Source organism: Rhinoderma darwinii, chromosome 12 (genome assembly GCF_050947455.1).
Source record: "Rhinoderma darwinii isolate aRhiDar2 chromosome 12, aRhiDar2.hap1, whole genome shotgun sequence".
NCBI classification, from domain to species: domain Eukaryota; kingdom Metazoa; phylum Chordata; class Amphibia; order Anura; family Rhinodermatidae; genus Rhinoderma; species Rhinoderma darwinii.
Genome location: NC_134698.1, coordinates 79,085,311 through 79,101,833, shown reverse-complemented (window position 1 = coordinate 79,101,833; position 16,523 = coordinate 79,085,311). Strand labels below are relative to the sequence as shown.

General features: G+C 42.8%; 1 protein-coding gene across 6 annotated transcripts in view; it reads left to right on the top strand.

Moving 5' to 3' along the window:
* The window catches only part of ANKRD9 (ankyrin repeat domain 9), a 99,062-nt gene extending 85,052 nt beyond the window's left edge, over nucleotides 1-14,010 (top strand). For 4 of the 6 annotated variants that reach the window (XM_075843614.1, XM_075843613.1, XM_075843616.1 and 1 more), the window contains 3 exons: nucleotides 3,441-3,714; nucleotides 9,983-10,331; nucleotides 11,642-14,010. In XM_075843614.1, the coding sequence (XP_075699729.1) occupies nucleotides 11,663-12,547 (885 nt within the window). In that variant the 5' untranslated portion in view covers nucleotides 3,441-3,714; nucleotides 9,983-10,331; nucleotides 11,642-11,662 and the 3' untranslated portion in view covers nucleotides 12,548-14,010. Of the gene's footprint in view, nucleotides 1-3,378; nucleotides 3,715-9,982; nucleotides 10,332-11,641 lie in introns of those variants that run through there. The other 2 variants (XM_075843617.1, XM_075843618.1) reach the window with 2 other exon arrangements.
* Nucleotides 14,011-16,523: the final 2,513 nt, after the last annotated feature.

Here is a 16,523-nt window from a genome sequence, read left to right as displayed (position 1 = left end):
AAAAGCAATATAATAATAATAATAAAAATAAATTAATGACACTTTCCCTTTAATCATTGTATAATACTGGACAATCTCTTAAAGCTCTTTTGCCCAGCATAATGAGATAACCGAGGCCCCCCACCCCGATCGTACTCGATCCCCCACACCCCAAAGTGTCAATTTAACGACTTGACGGCTAAAGGGTCAGATAAGGATGGGGCAGAAAATGTAAGAGACACCGAGCATCATGTGCTACCTCTACCCCCACCCTAGACTGGTACATTAAGGTGTCATTAGCTGATGTAAATGGACACTTTACTAGGGCACCTTCCAGCAGGAGAATGTTGGGGTTTGGGAGGCCCCATTGTATATAACGTTTAGTGTAATTGCTCGGCTTGTTAATTATAAAGAATTGTGACTTGTCTTAATTGGCATAAGATTCGACATAACGAGTCATTAAAGAGGCTCTGTCACCACATTATAAGTGCCCTGTCTCCTACATAAGGAGATCGGCGCTGTAATGTAGGTGACAGTAATGCTTTTTTTTTAAAAAAAAAACGATCTCTTTTCACAACGTTAGGAGCGATTTTGGTTTATGCTAATGAGCTTTCTTAATGCCCAAGTGGATGTACTTTTACTTTCGACCAAGTGGGCGTTGTACAGAGGAGTGTATGACGCTGACCAATCGGCATCATGCACTCCTCTCCATTCATTTACACTGCACTAGCGATATAGATATACCACTATGTGCAGCCTCATACACAAGCCCTAACATTACTACAGTGTCCTGATAATGAATACACATGACCATCCAACCACAAATTACACAACAATTCGTTTGTCCTTAAGGTCGTGATTACACACACGGTTTTCGGTGCAGTTTTTTAACTCAAACACAGAAGTGATAATTTTCCTTCCTTTTGGATCCACTTCTGGCTTTGACTCGATGGTGTGTACCCCGACACTAACCTGGGTGTCACCCACAAAACCTCTCTTCAGATGTCGCAACTTAAAAAGTTGACCTGTGTGGCACAATATTCCCTGCAGAAGAAATGACTCATAATGATAGTAGAGAGAAGGAATCAAGTTGGTCTACATTGAAATGATAACAACAATTATCCAGTCTACTGTTCACTGCAGATCTCCCCATCCAGGCAGCACCTATAGGTCTGTCCATCCTGGTTCATGAATAAAATGTCAACACGTAGGCAGATATAAGATCGGAATTCCAGGACTACAGGGACGGTTATATTCTTATACATAGGGGGCAGTATTATAGTAGTTATATTCTTGTATATAGGGGGCAGTATTATAGTAGTTATATTCTTGTATATAGGGGCAGTATTATAGTAGTTATATTCTTGTATATAGGAGGCAGTATTATAGTAGTTCTATTCTTGTATATAGGAGGCAGTATTATAGTAGTTATATTCTTGTATATAGGAGGCAGTATTCTAGTAGTTCTATTCTTATACACAGCGGCAGTATTATAGTAGTTATATTCTTGTATATAGGAGCAGTATTATAGTAGTTATATTCTTGTATATAGGAGGCAGTATTATAGTAGTTCTATTCTTGTATATAGGAGGCAGTATTCTAGTAGTTCTATTCTTATACACAGCGGCAGTATTATAGTAGTTATATTCTTGTATATAGGAGCAGTATTATAGTAGTTATATTCTTGTATATAGGGGCAGTATTATAGTAGTTATATTCTTGTATATAGGAGCAGTATTATAGTAGTTATATTCTTGTATATAGGAGCAGTATTATAGTAGTTATATTCTTGTACATAGGGGGCAGTATTATAGTAGTTATATTCTTGTATATAGGAGTAGTATTATAGTAGTTCTATTCTTATACACAGCGGCAGTATTATAGTAGTTATATTCTTGTATATAGGAGCAGTAGTATAGTAGTTATATTCTTGTACATAGGGGGCAGTATTATAGTAGTTATATTCTTGTATATAGGGGCAGTATTATAGTAGTTATATTCTTGTATATAGGAGCAGTATTATAGTAGTTATATTCTTGTATATAGGGGCAGTATTATAGTAGTTATATTCTTGTATATAGGGGCAGTATTATAGTAGTTATATTCTTGTATATAGGGGGCAGTATTATAGTAGTTATATTCTTGTATATAGGAGCAGTATTATAGTAGTTATATTCTTGTATATAGGGGCAGTATTATAGTAGTTATATTCTTGTATATAGGGGCAGTATTATAGTAGTTATATTCTTGTATATAGGAGCAGTATTATAGTAGTTATATTCTTGTATATAGGGGCAGTATTATAGTAGTTATATTCTTGTATATAGGGGCAGTATTATAGTAGTTATATTCTTGTATATAGGGGGCAGTATTATAGTAGTTATATTCTTGTATATAGGAGCAGTATTATAGTAGTTATATTCTTGTATATAGGGGGCAGTATTATAGTAGTTATATTCTTGTATATTGGGGCAGTATTATAGTAGTTATATTCTTGTAAATATTCCCATTTTTTGTATCTCTCCCTAATTATAGTGGTTATGGGATTTACATCGTTGCCTTTTATCTATGCTTTGGTCACATCGTTATATCATTGACCTAAATTCTATGGATTTGGTTTCCTAGGTTATCATAATTAACGGCTGTAGGCTTATGACTTTATAGTTCTATATACAATGCGATATATCGCATTCTTTGGTCATATTATTAATACACTAACGAATTTTTATCTATCGCTCATGCCCTATAAAACACAACCAACATTCTTTGGTAGACTAAATTTTTTGGGTTTTTATTTGCTCCGAAACCTATCAATTGATATACATTCAGGGTCTCTGTTTGTTCTGTTTGTTTATGCGATATGTGACATGCTACATCTGACCATTAGTCCATTATAGACCTACTGATATATACATCAATGTTTGTCACTTTTAATCTATTTTAAATTCTCTCTTTTGTACCTGATTCACACCATCTTTTCACTCCAACATAATACGGATGACAAGTTGGGGCGTTTTTATTCAAGCAGGACTTATCTCCGGTTCTAATTCAATTCAACATTATCGTTCTAGATCAACTATATACATTTTTTCTTCTGTAAATTATAAATCTGACACTTGAATATTCATATTATAAATCACGCTGATAAAACATCATCTTATCAAGCGTAGATTATGATGTTACTTGCCTCGACTATAGTGCGTCTTAAACGAATGACGACATGACAAGGGGCTTATACATATTGTTATTCCTTCCCTTCTTTGTCAGTATTTCATCTATGGCATATAATTCATACCGAGTTGTTCACTACGATATGCGAGAGTTGAGAAACATATATACTGTTCACATACCAATTGTACTGTTGCGTTTCATATGTTCACTCCTTTGAACCGCAATTAAATTCACCTGCATAGAACCGGATATAGCTCCAACCCCGACTGTCAAACTTTTCATTCTTTCAGCCATGACTAAGGACGAGGACTCCGTCTGAAACGCGTAGGCTACACACCTATTTCTTCTTCAATACATCCATCTTACCCGCTGTGGGAAGTTTGTCTCCCGGTTTTTACTTTCATTCAAATAAAATTGGAACCAGATTCCATTTTAAACCCACCATTGGATCATTTTTGCATACATTGTGCGCTGGATCTCATCCACTACTTTCTACACTTCTATCAACGTGTGCCGACACGAAGATCCGTGCGCAGGAGGCATTGGAAGTCCATTTGCCCTAAGGTGAGCTGGAGGTTTCCTCCTATACATTTTCTATGCAGTATTATAGTAGTTATATTCTTGTATATAGGGGGCAGTATTATAGTAGTTATATTCTTGTATATAGGGGCAGTATTATAGTAGTTATATTCTTGTATATAGGGGCAGTATTATAGTAGTTATATTCTTGTATATAGGGGCAGTATTATAGTAGTTATATTCTTGTATATAGGGGCAGTATTATAGTAGTTATATTCTTGTATATAGGGGCAGTATTATAGTAGTTATATTCTTGTATATAGGAGCAGTATTATAGTAGTTATATTCTTGTATATATGGGCAGTATTATAGTAGTTATATTCTTGTATAGAAGGGGCAGTATTATAGTAGTTATATTCTTGTATATAGGGGCAGTATTATAGTCGTTATATTCTTGTATATAGGGGCAGTATTATAGTCGTTATATTCTTGTATATAGGGGCAGTATTATAGTAGTTATATTCTTGTATATAGGAGCAGTATTATAGTAGTTATATTCTTGTATATAGGGGCAGTATTATAGTAGTTATATTCTTGTATATAGGGGCAGTATTATAGTAGTTATATTCTTGTATATAGGGGGCAGTATTATAGTAGTTATATTCTTGTATATAGGGGCAGTATTATAGTAGTTATATTCTTGTATATAGGGGCAGTATTATAGTAGTTATATTCTTGTATATAGGAGCAGTATTATAGTAGTTATATTCTTGTATAGAAGGGGCAGTATTATAGTAGTTATATTCTTGTATATAGGGGCAGTATTATAGTAGTTATATTCTTGTATATAGGAGCAGTATTATAGTAGTTATATTCTTGTATAGAAGGGGCAGTATTATAGTAGTTATATTCTTGTATATAGGGGCAGTATTATAGTAGTTATATTCTTGTATATAGGGGCAGTATTATAGTAGTTATATTCTTGTATATAGGGGCAGTATTATAGTAGTTATATTCTTGTATATAGGAGCAGTATTATAGTAGTTATATTCTTGTATATATGGGCAGTATTATAGTAGTTATATTCTTGTATAGAAGGGGCAGTATTATAGTCGTTATATTCTTGTATATAGGGGCAGTATTATAGTCGTTATATTCTTGTATATAGGGGCAGTATTATAGTAGTTATATTCTTGTATATAGGGGCAGTATTATAGTAGTTATATTCTTGTATAGAAGGGGCAGTATTATAGTCGTTATATTCTTGTATATAGGGGCAGTATTATAGTCGTTATATTCTTGTATATAGGGGCAGTATTATAGTCGTTATATTCTTGTATATAGGGGCAGTATTATAGTAGTTATATTCTTGTATATAGGGGCAGTATTATAGTAGTTATATTCTTGTATATAGGGGCAGTATTAGGGTATGTTCACACGAGGGCGTCCGTTACGGCTGAAATTACGGGGATGTTTCAGCCTGAAAACATCCCCGTAATTTCAGCCGTACCGGCATGTGCAGGCGCTTGAACGCCGCATCAATTACGGCCGTAATTAGCGCTGCTATTCATTGGAGTCAATGAATAACGGCTCCAATTACGGCCAAAGAAGTGACAGGTCACTTCTTTGACGCGGGCGTCTATTTACGCGCCGTCATTTGACAGCGGCGCGTAAATATACGCCTCGTGTGAACAGACAAACGTCTGCCCATTGCTTTCAATGGGCAGATGTTTGTCAGCGCTATTGAGGCGCTATTTTCAGACGTAATTCGGGGCAAAAACGCCCGAATTACGTCCGTAAATAGGCCGTGTGAACATACCCTTATAGTAGTTATATTCTTGTATATAGGGGTAGTATTATAGTAGTTATATTCTTCTATATAGGAGGTAGTATTATAGTAGTTATATTCTTGTATATAAGGGGCAGTATTATAGTAGTTATATTCGTGTATATAGGGGGCAGTATTATAGTAGTTATATTCTTGTATAAAAGGGCAGTGTTATAGTAGTTATATTCGTGTATATAGGGGGCAGTATTATAGTAGTTATATTCTTGTATATAGGGGGCAGTATTATAGTAGTTATATTCTTGTATAAAGGGGGCAGTATTATAGTAGTTATATTCTTGTATATAGGAGCAGTATTATAGTAGTTATATTCTTGTATATAATAGCAGTATTATAGTAGTTATATTCTTGTATATAGGGGCAGTATTATAGTAGTTATATTCTTGTATAAAGGGGGCAGTATTATAGTAGTTATATTCTTGTATAAAGGGGGCAGTATTATAGTAGTTATATTCTTGTATAAAGGGGCAGTGTTATAGTAGTTATATTCGTGTATATAGGGGGCAGTATTATAGTAGTTATATTCGTGTATATAGGGGGCAGTATTATAGTAGTTATATTCTTGTATATAGGGGGCAGTATTATAGTAGTTATATTCTTGTATAAAGGGGCAGTGTCAGGGGCGGACATACCGCATGTGCAGCCGGTGCAGCTGCACAAGGGCCCCGCGTGGGAAGGGGGCCCGTTCCTCTGCTGGCCGACTCAGTTCTCAGCTGCGCGATGCTGAGGACTGAGACAGAGGCCCGTGGACCACTGGCGTAGCTATAGGGGTCGCAGCGGTCGCAATTGCGACCGGGCCCCGAAGCCAGGGGGGCCCACGGCCCCCCGCACCACATCAATAAAAAGTTACTATAGTAACTCGGGCCGCGGGCCCCTGTTACTATAGTAACATACTTTACTTACCTTCCTGGTTCCGGATCGCAGCGGAGGTCCTGACGTCAGGCGCTGTGCGCAGCACATGACGTCACAGCGCTATGCGCCGCGCACAGCATCGAGACGACAGAACTCCCGCCGCGGCCGAAGAGGAAGGTAAGATAGCCCTGACTGGCGGGGTCCGACTCCTGGGACCCGCCAATCAGCTGTTTTGAAGGGGCCGCAGCACTCGTACGAGAGCTGCTCCCCTTCATTCCTGTCACTTCATTCCGGTCACACTGTGAATCGGTTTCGGCGATTCACAGTGTGGGCGAGTAGTGAAATGAAGGGGAAGCAGCTCTCGTACGAGTGCTGCGGCCCCTTCAAAACAGCTGATTTGCGGGTCCCGGGCGACACATCAGCTATTGATGGCCTATCCTGAGGATAGGCCATCAATGTTTAGGGACTGCACAACCCCTAAGCCTACGATGTAGCAGGCTTAGGGGGCCCATGAGACAGGATCACAGATTGTGTGATGCTGTCTGCTGGGCCCTGTATCTAAGCCAATCACATGGTAGGCTTAGATACATGGCCCATGCGTGATCCTGTCTGCTGGGCCCTGTATCTAAGCCTACCACACTGTAGGTTTAGATACAGGGCCCCAGCACACAGTAATCTTATACTGTATAAGATTACTGTCTGCTGGACCCTGTATCTAAGCCTACCTTGTGGTAGGCTTAGATACAGGGTCCCACAGACAGTATCACACATGGGCCCTGTATCTAAGCCTTAGGGTATGTGCACAGACACTAATTACGTCCGTAAGTGACGGATGTATTTCGGCCGCAAGTACCGGACCGAACACACTGCAGGGAGCCGGGCTCCTAGCGTCGTACTTATGTACGACGCTAGGAGTCCCTGCCTCGCTGTGGGACAACTGTCCTGTACTGTAATCATGTTTTCAGTACCGGACAGTTGTCCGGCAGCGAGGCAGGGACTCCTAGCGTCGTACATAACTATGATGCTAGGAGCCCGGCTCCCTGCAGTGTGTTCGGTCCGGTACTTGCGGCCGAAATACGTCCGTCAATTCCGGACGTAATTAGTGTGTGTGCACATACCCTAACACATGTGTTACTAATCATTTTTTGTGTGTTTTCTTACAGGTTCGGTCGTTGGACTACGGCGGATTCCAGGACTACTTCGATGACAGCTTTTTTTTTTATTAATAAAATGGTTAATGAGGGTTGTGTTTTTTTTTTTTATTTCAATAAAATATTTTTTCTATGTCTTTGTGGTTTTTTTTAAACTATATTACTACCGCCTTAGTAATGGCCGCCGGCTGATTGACAGCATCCATTGCTAAGGCAGGGCTTAGTGTTAGCCGGTGCAGAGGCTAACACTAACCCCCTTTATTACCCCGGTACCCACCGCCACCAGGGGTGCTGGGAAGAGCCGGGTACGATCCAGTACCTGACCATCTGTAGTGATGGTCGGCCACTGGGGTGGCCGCAGGCTGGTATTATCAGGAGGGGAAAGGCCAGATACAGTGGCCCTTCCTACCCTGGTGATGCTAGGCTGCTGCTGCTTTATTGTATCTGGCTGGTTATGAAAATGGGGGGGACGCCACGTCATTTAAAAAATAATTGGAAAGAACGATGTCGGGTCCCCCCCAATTTTCATAACCAGCCAGATACAACACAGCAGCAGCAGGCAGCATTACAAGGGTGGGAAGGGCCACTGTTTTTGGCCTTCCCCAGCCTAATACTACCAGCCTGCGGCCACCCCGGTGCCTGCCCGTCACTACAGCTGGTCGGGTACTGGTTTGTACCCGGCTCTTCCCAGTACCCCTGGTGGCGGTGGGTACCGGGGTAATAATGGGGGTTAGTGTAGACTCTGCACCGGCTAACATTAAGCCTCGCCTTAGTAATGGAGGTTGTCAATCAGCCAGCGGCCATTACTAAGGCGGTGATAATAAAGTTTAAAAAGATACAAGCACATAGAAATTTTTTTTATTGAAATAAAAACACAACCCTCATTAACCATTTTATTGAGAATAAAAAAAACGCCGTCATTGAAGTCCTCGTATCCGAAGTCCAACAACCGAACCTGTAAAAAAAACACAAACACACAAAAATAATCAGTAACACATAAAGAAGCAAAATTATTATTCTTACCTTTCCTGGGTCCAGCGCTGGAGCCGCAATGTCAGCGAGCTGGGCCCTGTATCTAATCCTATCATGTGTGATACAGTCTGCTGAGCTGTGTATCTAATCCAATCATGTATGATACTGTGCTGGGCCCTATATCTAATCCGATCATGTGTGATACTGTCTGCTGAGCCACTGTATCTAATCCTATCATGTGTGATACTGTCTGCTGAGCCACTGTATCTAATCCTATAATGTGTGGTACTGTCTGCTGAGCCACTGTATCTAATCCTATCATGTGTGATACTGTCTGCTGAGCCACTGTATCTAATCCTATCATGTGTGGTACTGTCTGCTGAGCCACTGTATCTAATCCTATCATGTGTGGTACTGTCTGCTGAGCCACTGTATCTAATCCTATCATGTGTGATACTGTCTGCTGAGCTGTGTATCTAATCCTATCATGTGTGATACTGCCTTCTGAGCCACTGTATCTAATCCTATCATGTGTGATACTGTCTGCTCAGCCACTGTATCTAATCCTATCCATAGTTTATAGGGTCGTAGTGCTATAGATATGCTATGCTGTCTCCTATACACACACTTTTTTTTGGGGCGGACACATATGTATTGGGGCTATTTCCCGGACATTTTAAGCCCTGAGGGTATGTTCACACGGCAGCGTCTGTTACGGCTGAAATTACTGTGCTGTTTTCAGGAGAAAACAGCACCGTAATTTCAGCCGTAATGGCATGTGCAGGCGTCTTTTGCTGCGTCCACTACGGAAGTAATTGAAGCTGGTTTTCCATGGAGTCCATGGAAAACGGCTCCATTTACATCTGAAGAAGTGACAGGCAGTTTTTTACGCGCCGCCTTTCGACAGCGGCGCGTAAAAAAAAATGACCATCGGCACAGAACATCGTAAGACCCATTCAAATGAATGGGCAGATGTTTTCCGACGCTTTTGAGCCGCATTTTCGGATGTAATTCAATGCTAAAACGCCCAAATTACGTCCGTAAATAGTGTGTGTGTGAACCCAGCCTTAGTGACGCCCCGGCTGCTAGTGCTGCATTGTTGGGTCACTTAGGAGACCCAGCGATGCAGCTGAAAGCGGACCGTCGGCCATGAGAAGTTTGCGGGGTGGGGGGGGGGGGGGGCCCTGGCACATTATCTGCACAGGGGCCTTTTGCAGTCTGTGTCCGCCACTGGGCAGTGTTATAGTAGTTATATTCTTTGCATAGGGTCTGCGTATCATGTATGTGATAAATGAATAATGATTATTAATGATAATAAATAACAAGGGGGATGGTCATGCCGGCGCTTTTATGGTTACACTCTATTATGTAAGTATCCATATGATCGCGATGTAACATGCAGTAATTCCTGGCAGTGCTGGTGTTTTGTACATTTGCCCCCTGCCGTCTTCCTCCTCCTCCCCCTATCACTATCACACATGCTATCACTCAGGCACAGAAAACTTTCTTGGAAACTTTTCAAACTCTGACGTCAAGTTTCCAGAAGGGGGGTTCAGCACAGCCAATGACAGCGGAGCCGTGTGACTCTCCAGCCAATCAGCGCAGACTGGACAGTTCCGCGGTGCTGACGACCTTCAGGACTCTGGGATAAAAATGCCCGGAGCAGACAACAAGTGTTTGCTGGAGACAGGCCCCGGGCGGCGGATAGACGGTGCAGGAGAGCCCGGGACTGGCCGTGTGCAGCGGAGACACAGAGCGGAGCTACGAGCAGGGGAGACGCTCAGAAGTGACCGATCAATGAGCTGCGAGACTCTGCAATGACCGGACAAGGAGCTTGAGAGGTGAGAGCCGAGATCCTGCCCCGGTGCCCCCCATTATTCATGTCCATGCCAGTGATAGCCCTGCAGATGGGGGAGGGGCTGCCTAGATTTCACTGTGCAGAGCTGCTGCCAGTCCTGGGACGTTGTTCTGCTGCCTGGCATCTCATGGCTGCGGGCAATGTTTTTGTGCTGGTTCTACATTATATATTCTGCACTATATACAGATCTGTAGGTGTACTGCTATATATATATATCTCCAGAGCTGCCCCCCCCCCCCCCCGTATAATAAACCGTGATCTCTCCTGTAATATATGCTGGTAATACCCCCCCCTCTAATATATGCTGGTAATACCCCCCCCCCCCGTATAATAAACATTGATCACCACTGTAATATATGGTGGTAATGCAATGCCGCTCCCCCCCCCCGTATAATAAACATTGATCCCCCCCCTCTAATATATGGTGGTAATACCCCCTACCCACCCGTATAATAAACAGTGATTCCCCCCCCTCTAATATATGCTGGTAATACCCCCCCCCCCCCCCCCCCCGTATAATAAACCGCGATCTCCCCTGTAATATATGCTGGTAATGCGCGCCCCCCCCCCGTATAATAAACCCCGGCTTCCCTTGTAATATATGCTGGTAATGCGCCCCCCCCCCCCATATAATAAACCGTGGTCTCCCCTGTAATATATGCTGGTAATGCCCCCCCGTATAATAAACCGTGGTCTCCCCTGTAATATGTGCTGGCAATCCCCCCCCCCCCCTTACATTGGAGATGTGCGGCTGAAGACCCTGTACACTGTGTATGCGGAGGACCTATATACCTGGCTGGTCACCTCCAGTATATTTGCAGTTTTCCTCCTTTATCTTGCAGGTGATCAGTATATATAACAGTACGGGGGCCGCTGTATTGTCTATGAGGTGGGGGTTGTGAGAACACTGTGTATTGATATGGAGGTTTAGTGGCATTCATGTTAGGAAAATGCAATAATGTAATCTCCTCCCTATAGGGAATGTAGGGGTGCAGAAATTCCCTCTTATGCACATATTGATGTAATAACCCCTCCCCCATAGTATCTAGTCTAGTGTTCTGATCCCTGGAGAATATATATTTATGTAATGACCCCCCCCCCCCCCATAGTGTTCATGCTGGTGTGCTGGGCATATATTGCTGCACACGTTGTATATATAGGGATCAGTCCTCTCTGGTGTGTACAGGCGGCAGTACGGTGAGGTAGTTATTGTAGGGAGCCCTCATGTAGTGCAGAGGTGAAGGCCCCCCCGTCAGTGGTGAATTATTACTTACATATATGTGTCCATTTTAGGGTGGACCCGTTCATGCTGAGATGCCTGGCACCATTCAATGGGCACCCCGCCCTCCAGAGTACCAGTCACAGAAGCAATGCAAGAAGACGTCATTTGCGTTCTACCAGGCAGTGCGGGACCTTCTGCCGGTGTGGTTACTGGAGGACATGCGGCTCATGGAGGTTCTACACTGGGAGGAAGGCGGCATTGTGAGCTCGTATTCACCCTCTGAGGCTCTGCTCTACGCCCTGGTACACGATCACCAGCCTTATGCCCGCTACCTGCTCAGCCACTTCCCAAACGATGCCCTAGCTGTGCCAAGCAAGAGTTTCAGCTGCTGCCAGTCTGGATCTCCTCACCTCACCATGGCGGTGCGCTATAACCGGCTGCAGATCCTGCAGGAAATCCTGCGCACCCTCCGGACATTCCCTTCTGAAAGCCGGACAGTCTACATTAACCAAAGGGGATGCCAGCAGGTGGAAGGTGGCAAGACCCCCATACACCTGGCTTGTGAGCTGCTGCGAATTGAATGTCTAACCCTTCTGCTGGGGCATGGAGCTTGCCCGTACATAATGGACTGCAGTGGCAAAACCCCCCTGGACTGTCTCCTGCAACTTATACGGAACAGTCCACAGGATCTGCGCCTCAACAGACTGTGCCTGGACTACGTGCTCCTGTACATGCCAGGGGGAGTGCCCCTCTCTACCCGGCAGCGGCTCCAGGAAGAGGGCACAGCCTGGCAGGAGGTGCTGGGGCAGGACTTGTACAGATGGCTGACTGGCACCACTCCCCCTACCCTGTTAACTGTGTCTATGCAGAGTCTGCTCAGGGCCATCCCTGCTGACAGATTTCCGGAGGCCCTGGAAGAGATTTCCGTACCAAACTTCTTAAGACCCTCGGCCCTACAAAAACAAGTCCCAAAATAGAACTTCTTACATTTTTTTGGGGGTCTTGTGCCTGAGGGTCTGAACGTAGGAAAGTTTTACAAGGACGATCATCCACGGCTGCCGTACAAGACTCAGATCCAGTGTATAGTTCACATCAGGCATCGTCTATGGGGCGACATACAGAACGCAGGCACTTGGCACACCACCTGTCACTAGGTTCCCATGTTTGGGCTGTCAGTTTATAATGTATTACTAACAGATGCTGAGCGATGGTGGTTTACGATGTACACAGTGATGGGTGGTATCATATGCCAAATGGCAGAGACCCAATTCTAAAAGATTGGCATTAGAAGGTGCCCCCCCACCTTTGCTGCTATTTATTATCTTCAGCGTTGGCTCTCATGCTTTAGGGCATAGTTATGACTACTGACTCCAGATTAGCTGCATTGTCTACAGGAGTCTGCGGTAGTCTGAAATCCAATTTCTGTCCGATCAGATATTTTGTTTCTGCTGTCACCCCCATACTTTACACTGCAATTCTACTTGTTCAGAATGGCTGATGTGTATCTGGATTCCAGTTGTAGCAAGTGATGGTATAATCGCTAGTGATCCATTTCTGCTGTACGCCTTAAGGCAGATATTGCGTATGATGGACCAGTGATCAGGCGAATACAAAAAATACGGAGGCTGAACACCTCCCAACATCTGTCCATTGCTTTCAAATGGGAAAAACAGCATTTAGTTGGGGCGGTTTTTTTACACGGCCGTTTGAAGAATCGGCATGTAAAAAAACGCCCCCGTAAAAAGAAGCGCATGTCACTTCTTGGGCCGTTTTTCATTGGGTCAATAAAAAAACAGCTCCCAAAAATGCTTGAAAATCAGGGGCTGTTCTCCCTTGAAGCGCTCCGTATTTTACAGCCGTGTTTTGTTTTGCGTGTGAACATTCTTGACTGTAAAATAATCCGGACTATGATAATCCAGCACCTGTTTTATTGAATTTTATTGTATAATTCTATTTTTGGGGAAATGTTAAAGCGATACATCAGATTATTTTCTTAACGGGACTTTTAGCTTTTTGTTATTCTATGTCTTGCAGAATTTGCACTTCACTTTTATTATTATATTTGATGTTTATTTCATGTAATCGCAGCGGCTCAAGCGTCCCGCACATGACCGCCAAAAAAAGGGAGGCTACAAATGATGTCCCAACCCCTTGGAAAGGTCACCTGCTTGTTGGGTTGGTATTGAGCAGTGATCTCCAACCTGTGGCATTCCAGTGTTGCCCTGGAAATGTTGGGCGTTGTAGTTTTGCAACTGGTGGAGATCACTGATTGATTGCTGCATTTTTGGACAGGCGCAGCTCCCCCCTTACTGAAAAGCACTTTATAGAATATATACAAGTCATTGTACAGTTATGTATAGCGCTCGGAGACTCCCCTCCGGGTACCGACCTTCTGTATTTATTGGTTAGAAATAAAATTACAGAACTTGTGGCATTATTACAGGAGGTGCAACCGTTCTCTTGGGGTAACTGACGCCGTAGTTCAGCTGCTTAAATAGCAATTCCCAAATATAACAATACGATCAATTCCTTCTGTTCTAAGCAGAAAATCCATCAGGAATCCAGATTTCCCCATCGCTGCACAACCGCACCGTTACCCAGCAGCCTGTATTCTACCAGCAGATTTGATGGGCAACAACTTGCGTTTAAAGGGGTCGTTCAATCTCCTGTAAATAAGGCCTAATTCACACGAGCGTGTCCGTTTTGCGCGTGGTAAAAAAACGCAGCGTTTTTCCTGCGTTGCAGTTCCGTGTGGCATCCGTGTACGGTGCACGTCTGCGTTTTTTCCCCATCATTTCTTTAGCAACTTGTGCGTGAAAAACACGGATAATATCCGTGTGCTGTCCGATTTTTTTTTTTCATGCGCCCATTGACTACAATGGGTGCGTGAAAGACACAATGTCTGAATGGCCCCATTGAATTGCATAGGTCCGTGTGACGTCCGTTGTTTTAACACGCTCGTGTGAATAAGGCCTAAAAGGTGCAACTTGCGAATATATTTTGCCTTTTAATTCTTCACCACTTTCAGTGTTTGTTTCAATAGATCCAGTCTAGAGCCATAGCACAGACCCCTCTCCTGTCCAGGACACTAGGCTGATCGCTACAATAACCCATTGCAACAGCGGTGAATTTCAAGGGGTTAATCATTCCATAATGAGAAAATTCTAAAACTTTATGTACTTTTAGTTTTGCCATTTTTAATATCTCTGCTTGCTCTCAGTGAATGGAATTCCAGAAGACCGGAATCCTTGTTTACATCCTGATCCATTGTATCAAACCCTCTGTGGAGTGAGCAATATTAACAGCAAGCAGAGATCTGGAAAATGGTAATTGAAAAAGTATATTGGAAAGTTGCAAGTTTGCTTTTTTTTTTAATTGTAGGACAACGCTTCATTCACACAAGACTCCACGCAGCCTCTCTCAGAATAATTAAAAAAAAAAAAAGTTACAAAACTTGACTTTGCAGCGCACCAGTAAATATATCGTCCAGAACTCCCATTGGAAGACCCTTCAATCTGTACTACTGGCAATGGCCAAATGAGAGGTTGGGGAGGGAGGGGGTGTTAGAAAAAAAAAAAAAAAAATGATGCTAGAAGAGGGACAGTGACACATGTGAGGTCACAGCAATTGTGTATTGTTTCACCAGCAGAACAAAGTATTTCAGGAGAGGAGTGTGCTAAACGTATTTGGGGGAAGTTTAAATAATGAAATAATGCTAGAAGGAGAATGGAATCAAACTATTTCACAATCTTTGTGACCTTTAAACTTACCAGCAGCACAAAGTATTTCAGGACAGGGCATTGATGGAAAACGGCAAAAAGACCAAAAGCAATAGGGACATGTATGCAGCCTGTTCTAATACTGTGCACTTTTAGCCTAATTTTGTGTCGTTTTTAGCGAATATCACCCCCCCCCCCCTTCTCCGCACCATAAAATACAAACACATTTACGTGAAGGCGTTGTGTTTTGGGAAGCTGCTGTAGATAGATAAGGTTCTGGGTGGGACGGGAGGAGAGGTAAACAAGTATGTCAATGGACAATACCCATCATCAATACAACTACATCATACATGAGACCTAGCGTTCGTTTAATGGGGGAGGGGAGATAATCCGGTGTAAAGTCAATGTTCACACTTGAGCACCAGTTCGTTTATCTCCAAAATTCCTAATATCTAGATAGCGTTAGGAGCGCCACTTTCTTAAGAGGTCTACAAATTCTGCAATGCCTGCTGCCATCACCAGAGGGAGCTTACTGTTTATACATGGAACTGAATAATAAAGCTCCTCATCTCCCTCTAGTGGTGGCTGCAGGCAGACAGAATATTACCATTTAACTCTCCAAGGGATTTGGAGCTCTGTATTAGAAGAACAAAGCTCTGACCGCTATATATGTATAACGGAAAATTAATAAGCAGAAAAGTAAAAATCTTGGACATTTACTTCAAGGATATTTTCAACTAGAATATAAAATTATTCCCTTAATCCTGTTTGAGCTTCTTAGAACGTTCTAAAACTTTCCAAATGTGACGACAATAGCTGCGTTTACAGCCTGAAAAACCTCTGAAAATAAGTGTGAACATACCCTAAGGGCGTATTCAGACGAACGTATAATACGTCCGATGCATTATATGGCTGGCTAGTAGATGAGCGACCGATTTGGGACAAATCTAATTCAGGTCTAAATTTCCCAAAAGTTTGATTTGCCAGAACTTTTTGGGTTGGCGGCGGTCGTATTGGCAGAATGCCGGCCGCATTTTACAGATTACAAGAAAAAAAACCAGAAGAGGAGATTGCGAAAATATATATCATACTCACCACCTCCCCTTGTTTTCCATAGTGACGCGTCCCTGCCGGCCTCTTCAGATGATGTCATATTGTACCATGTGATGACTGCAGCCAATCACAGGAAATTTTGGCTCTTGCGATGGGAACAAATTTCGGGACATTCACTCCT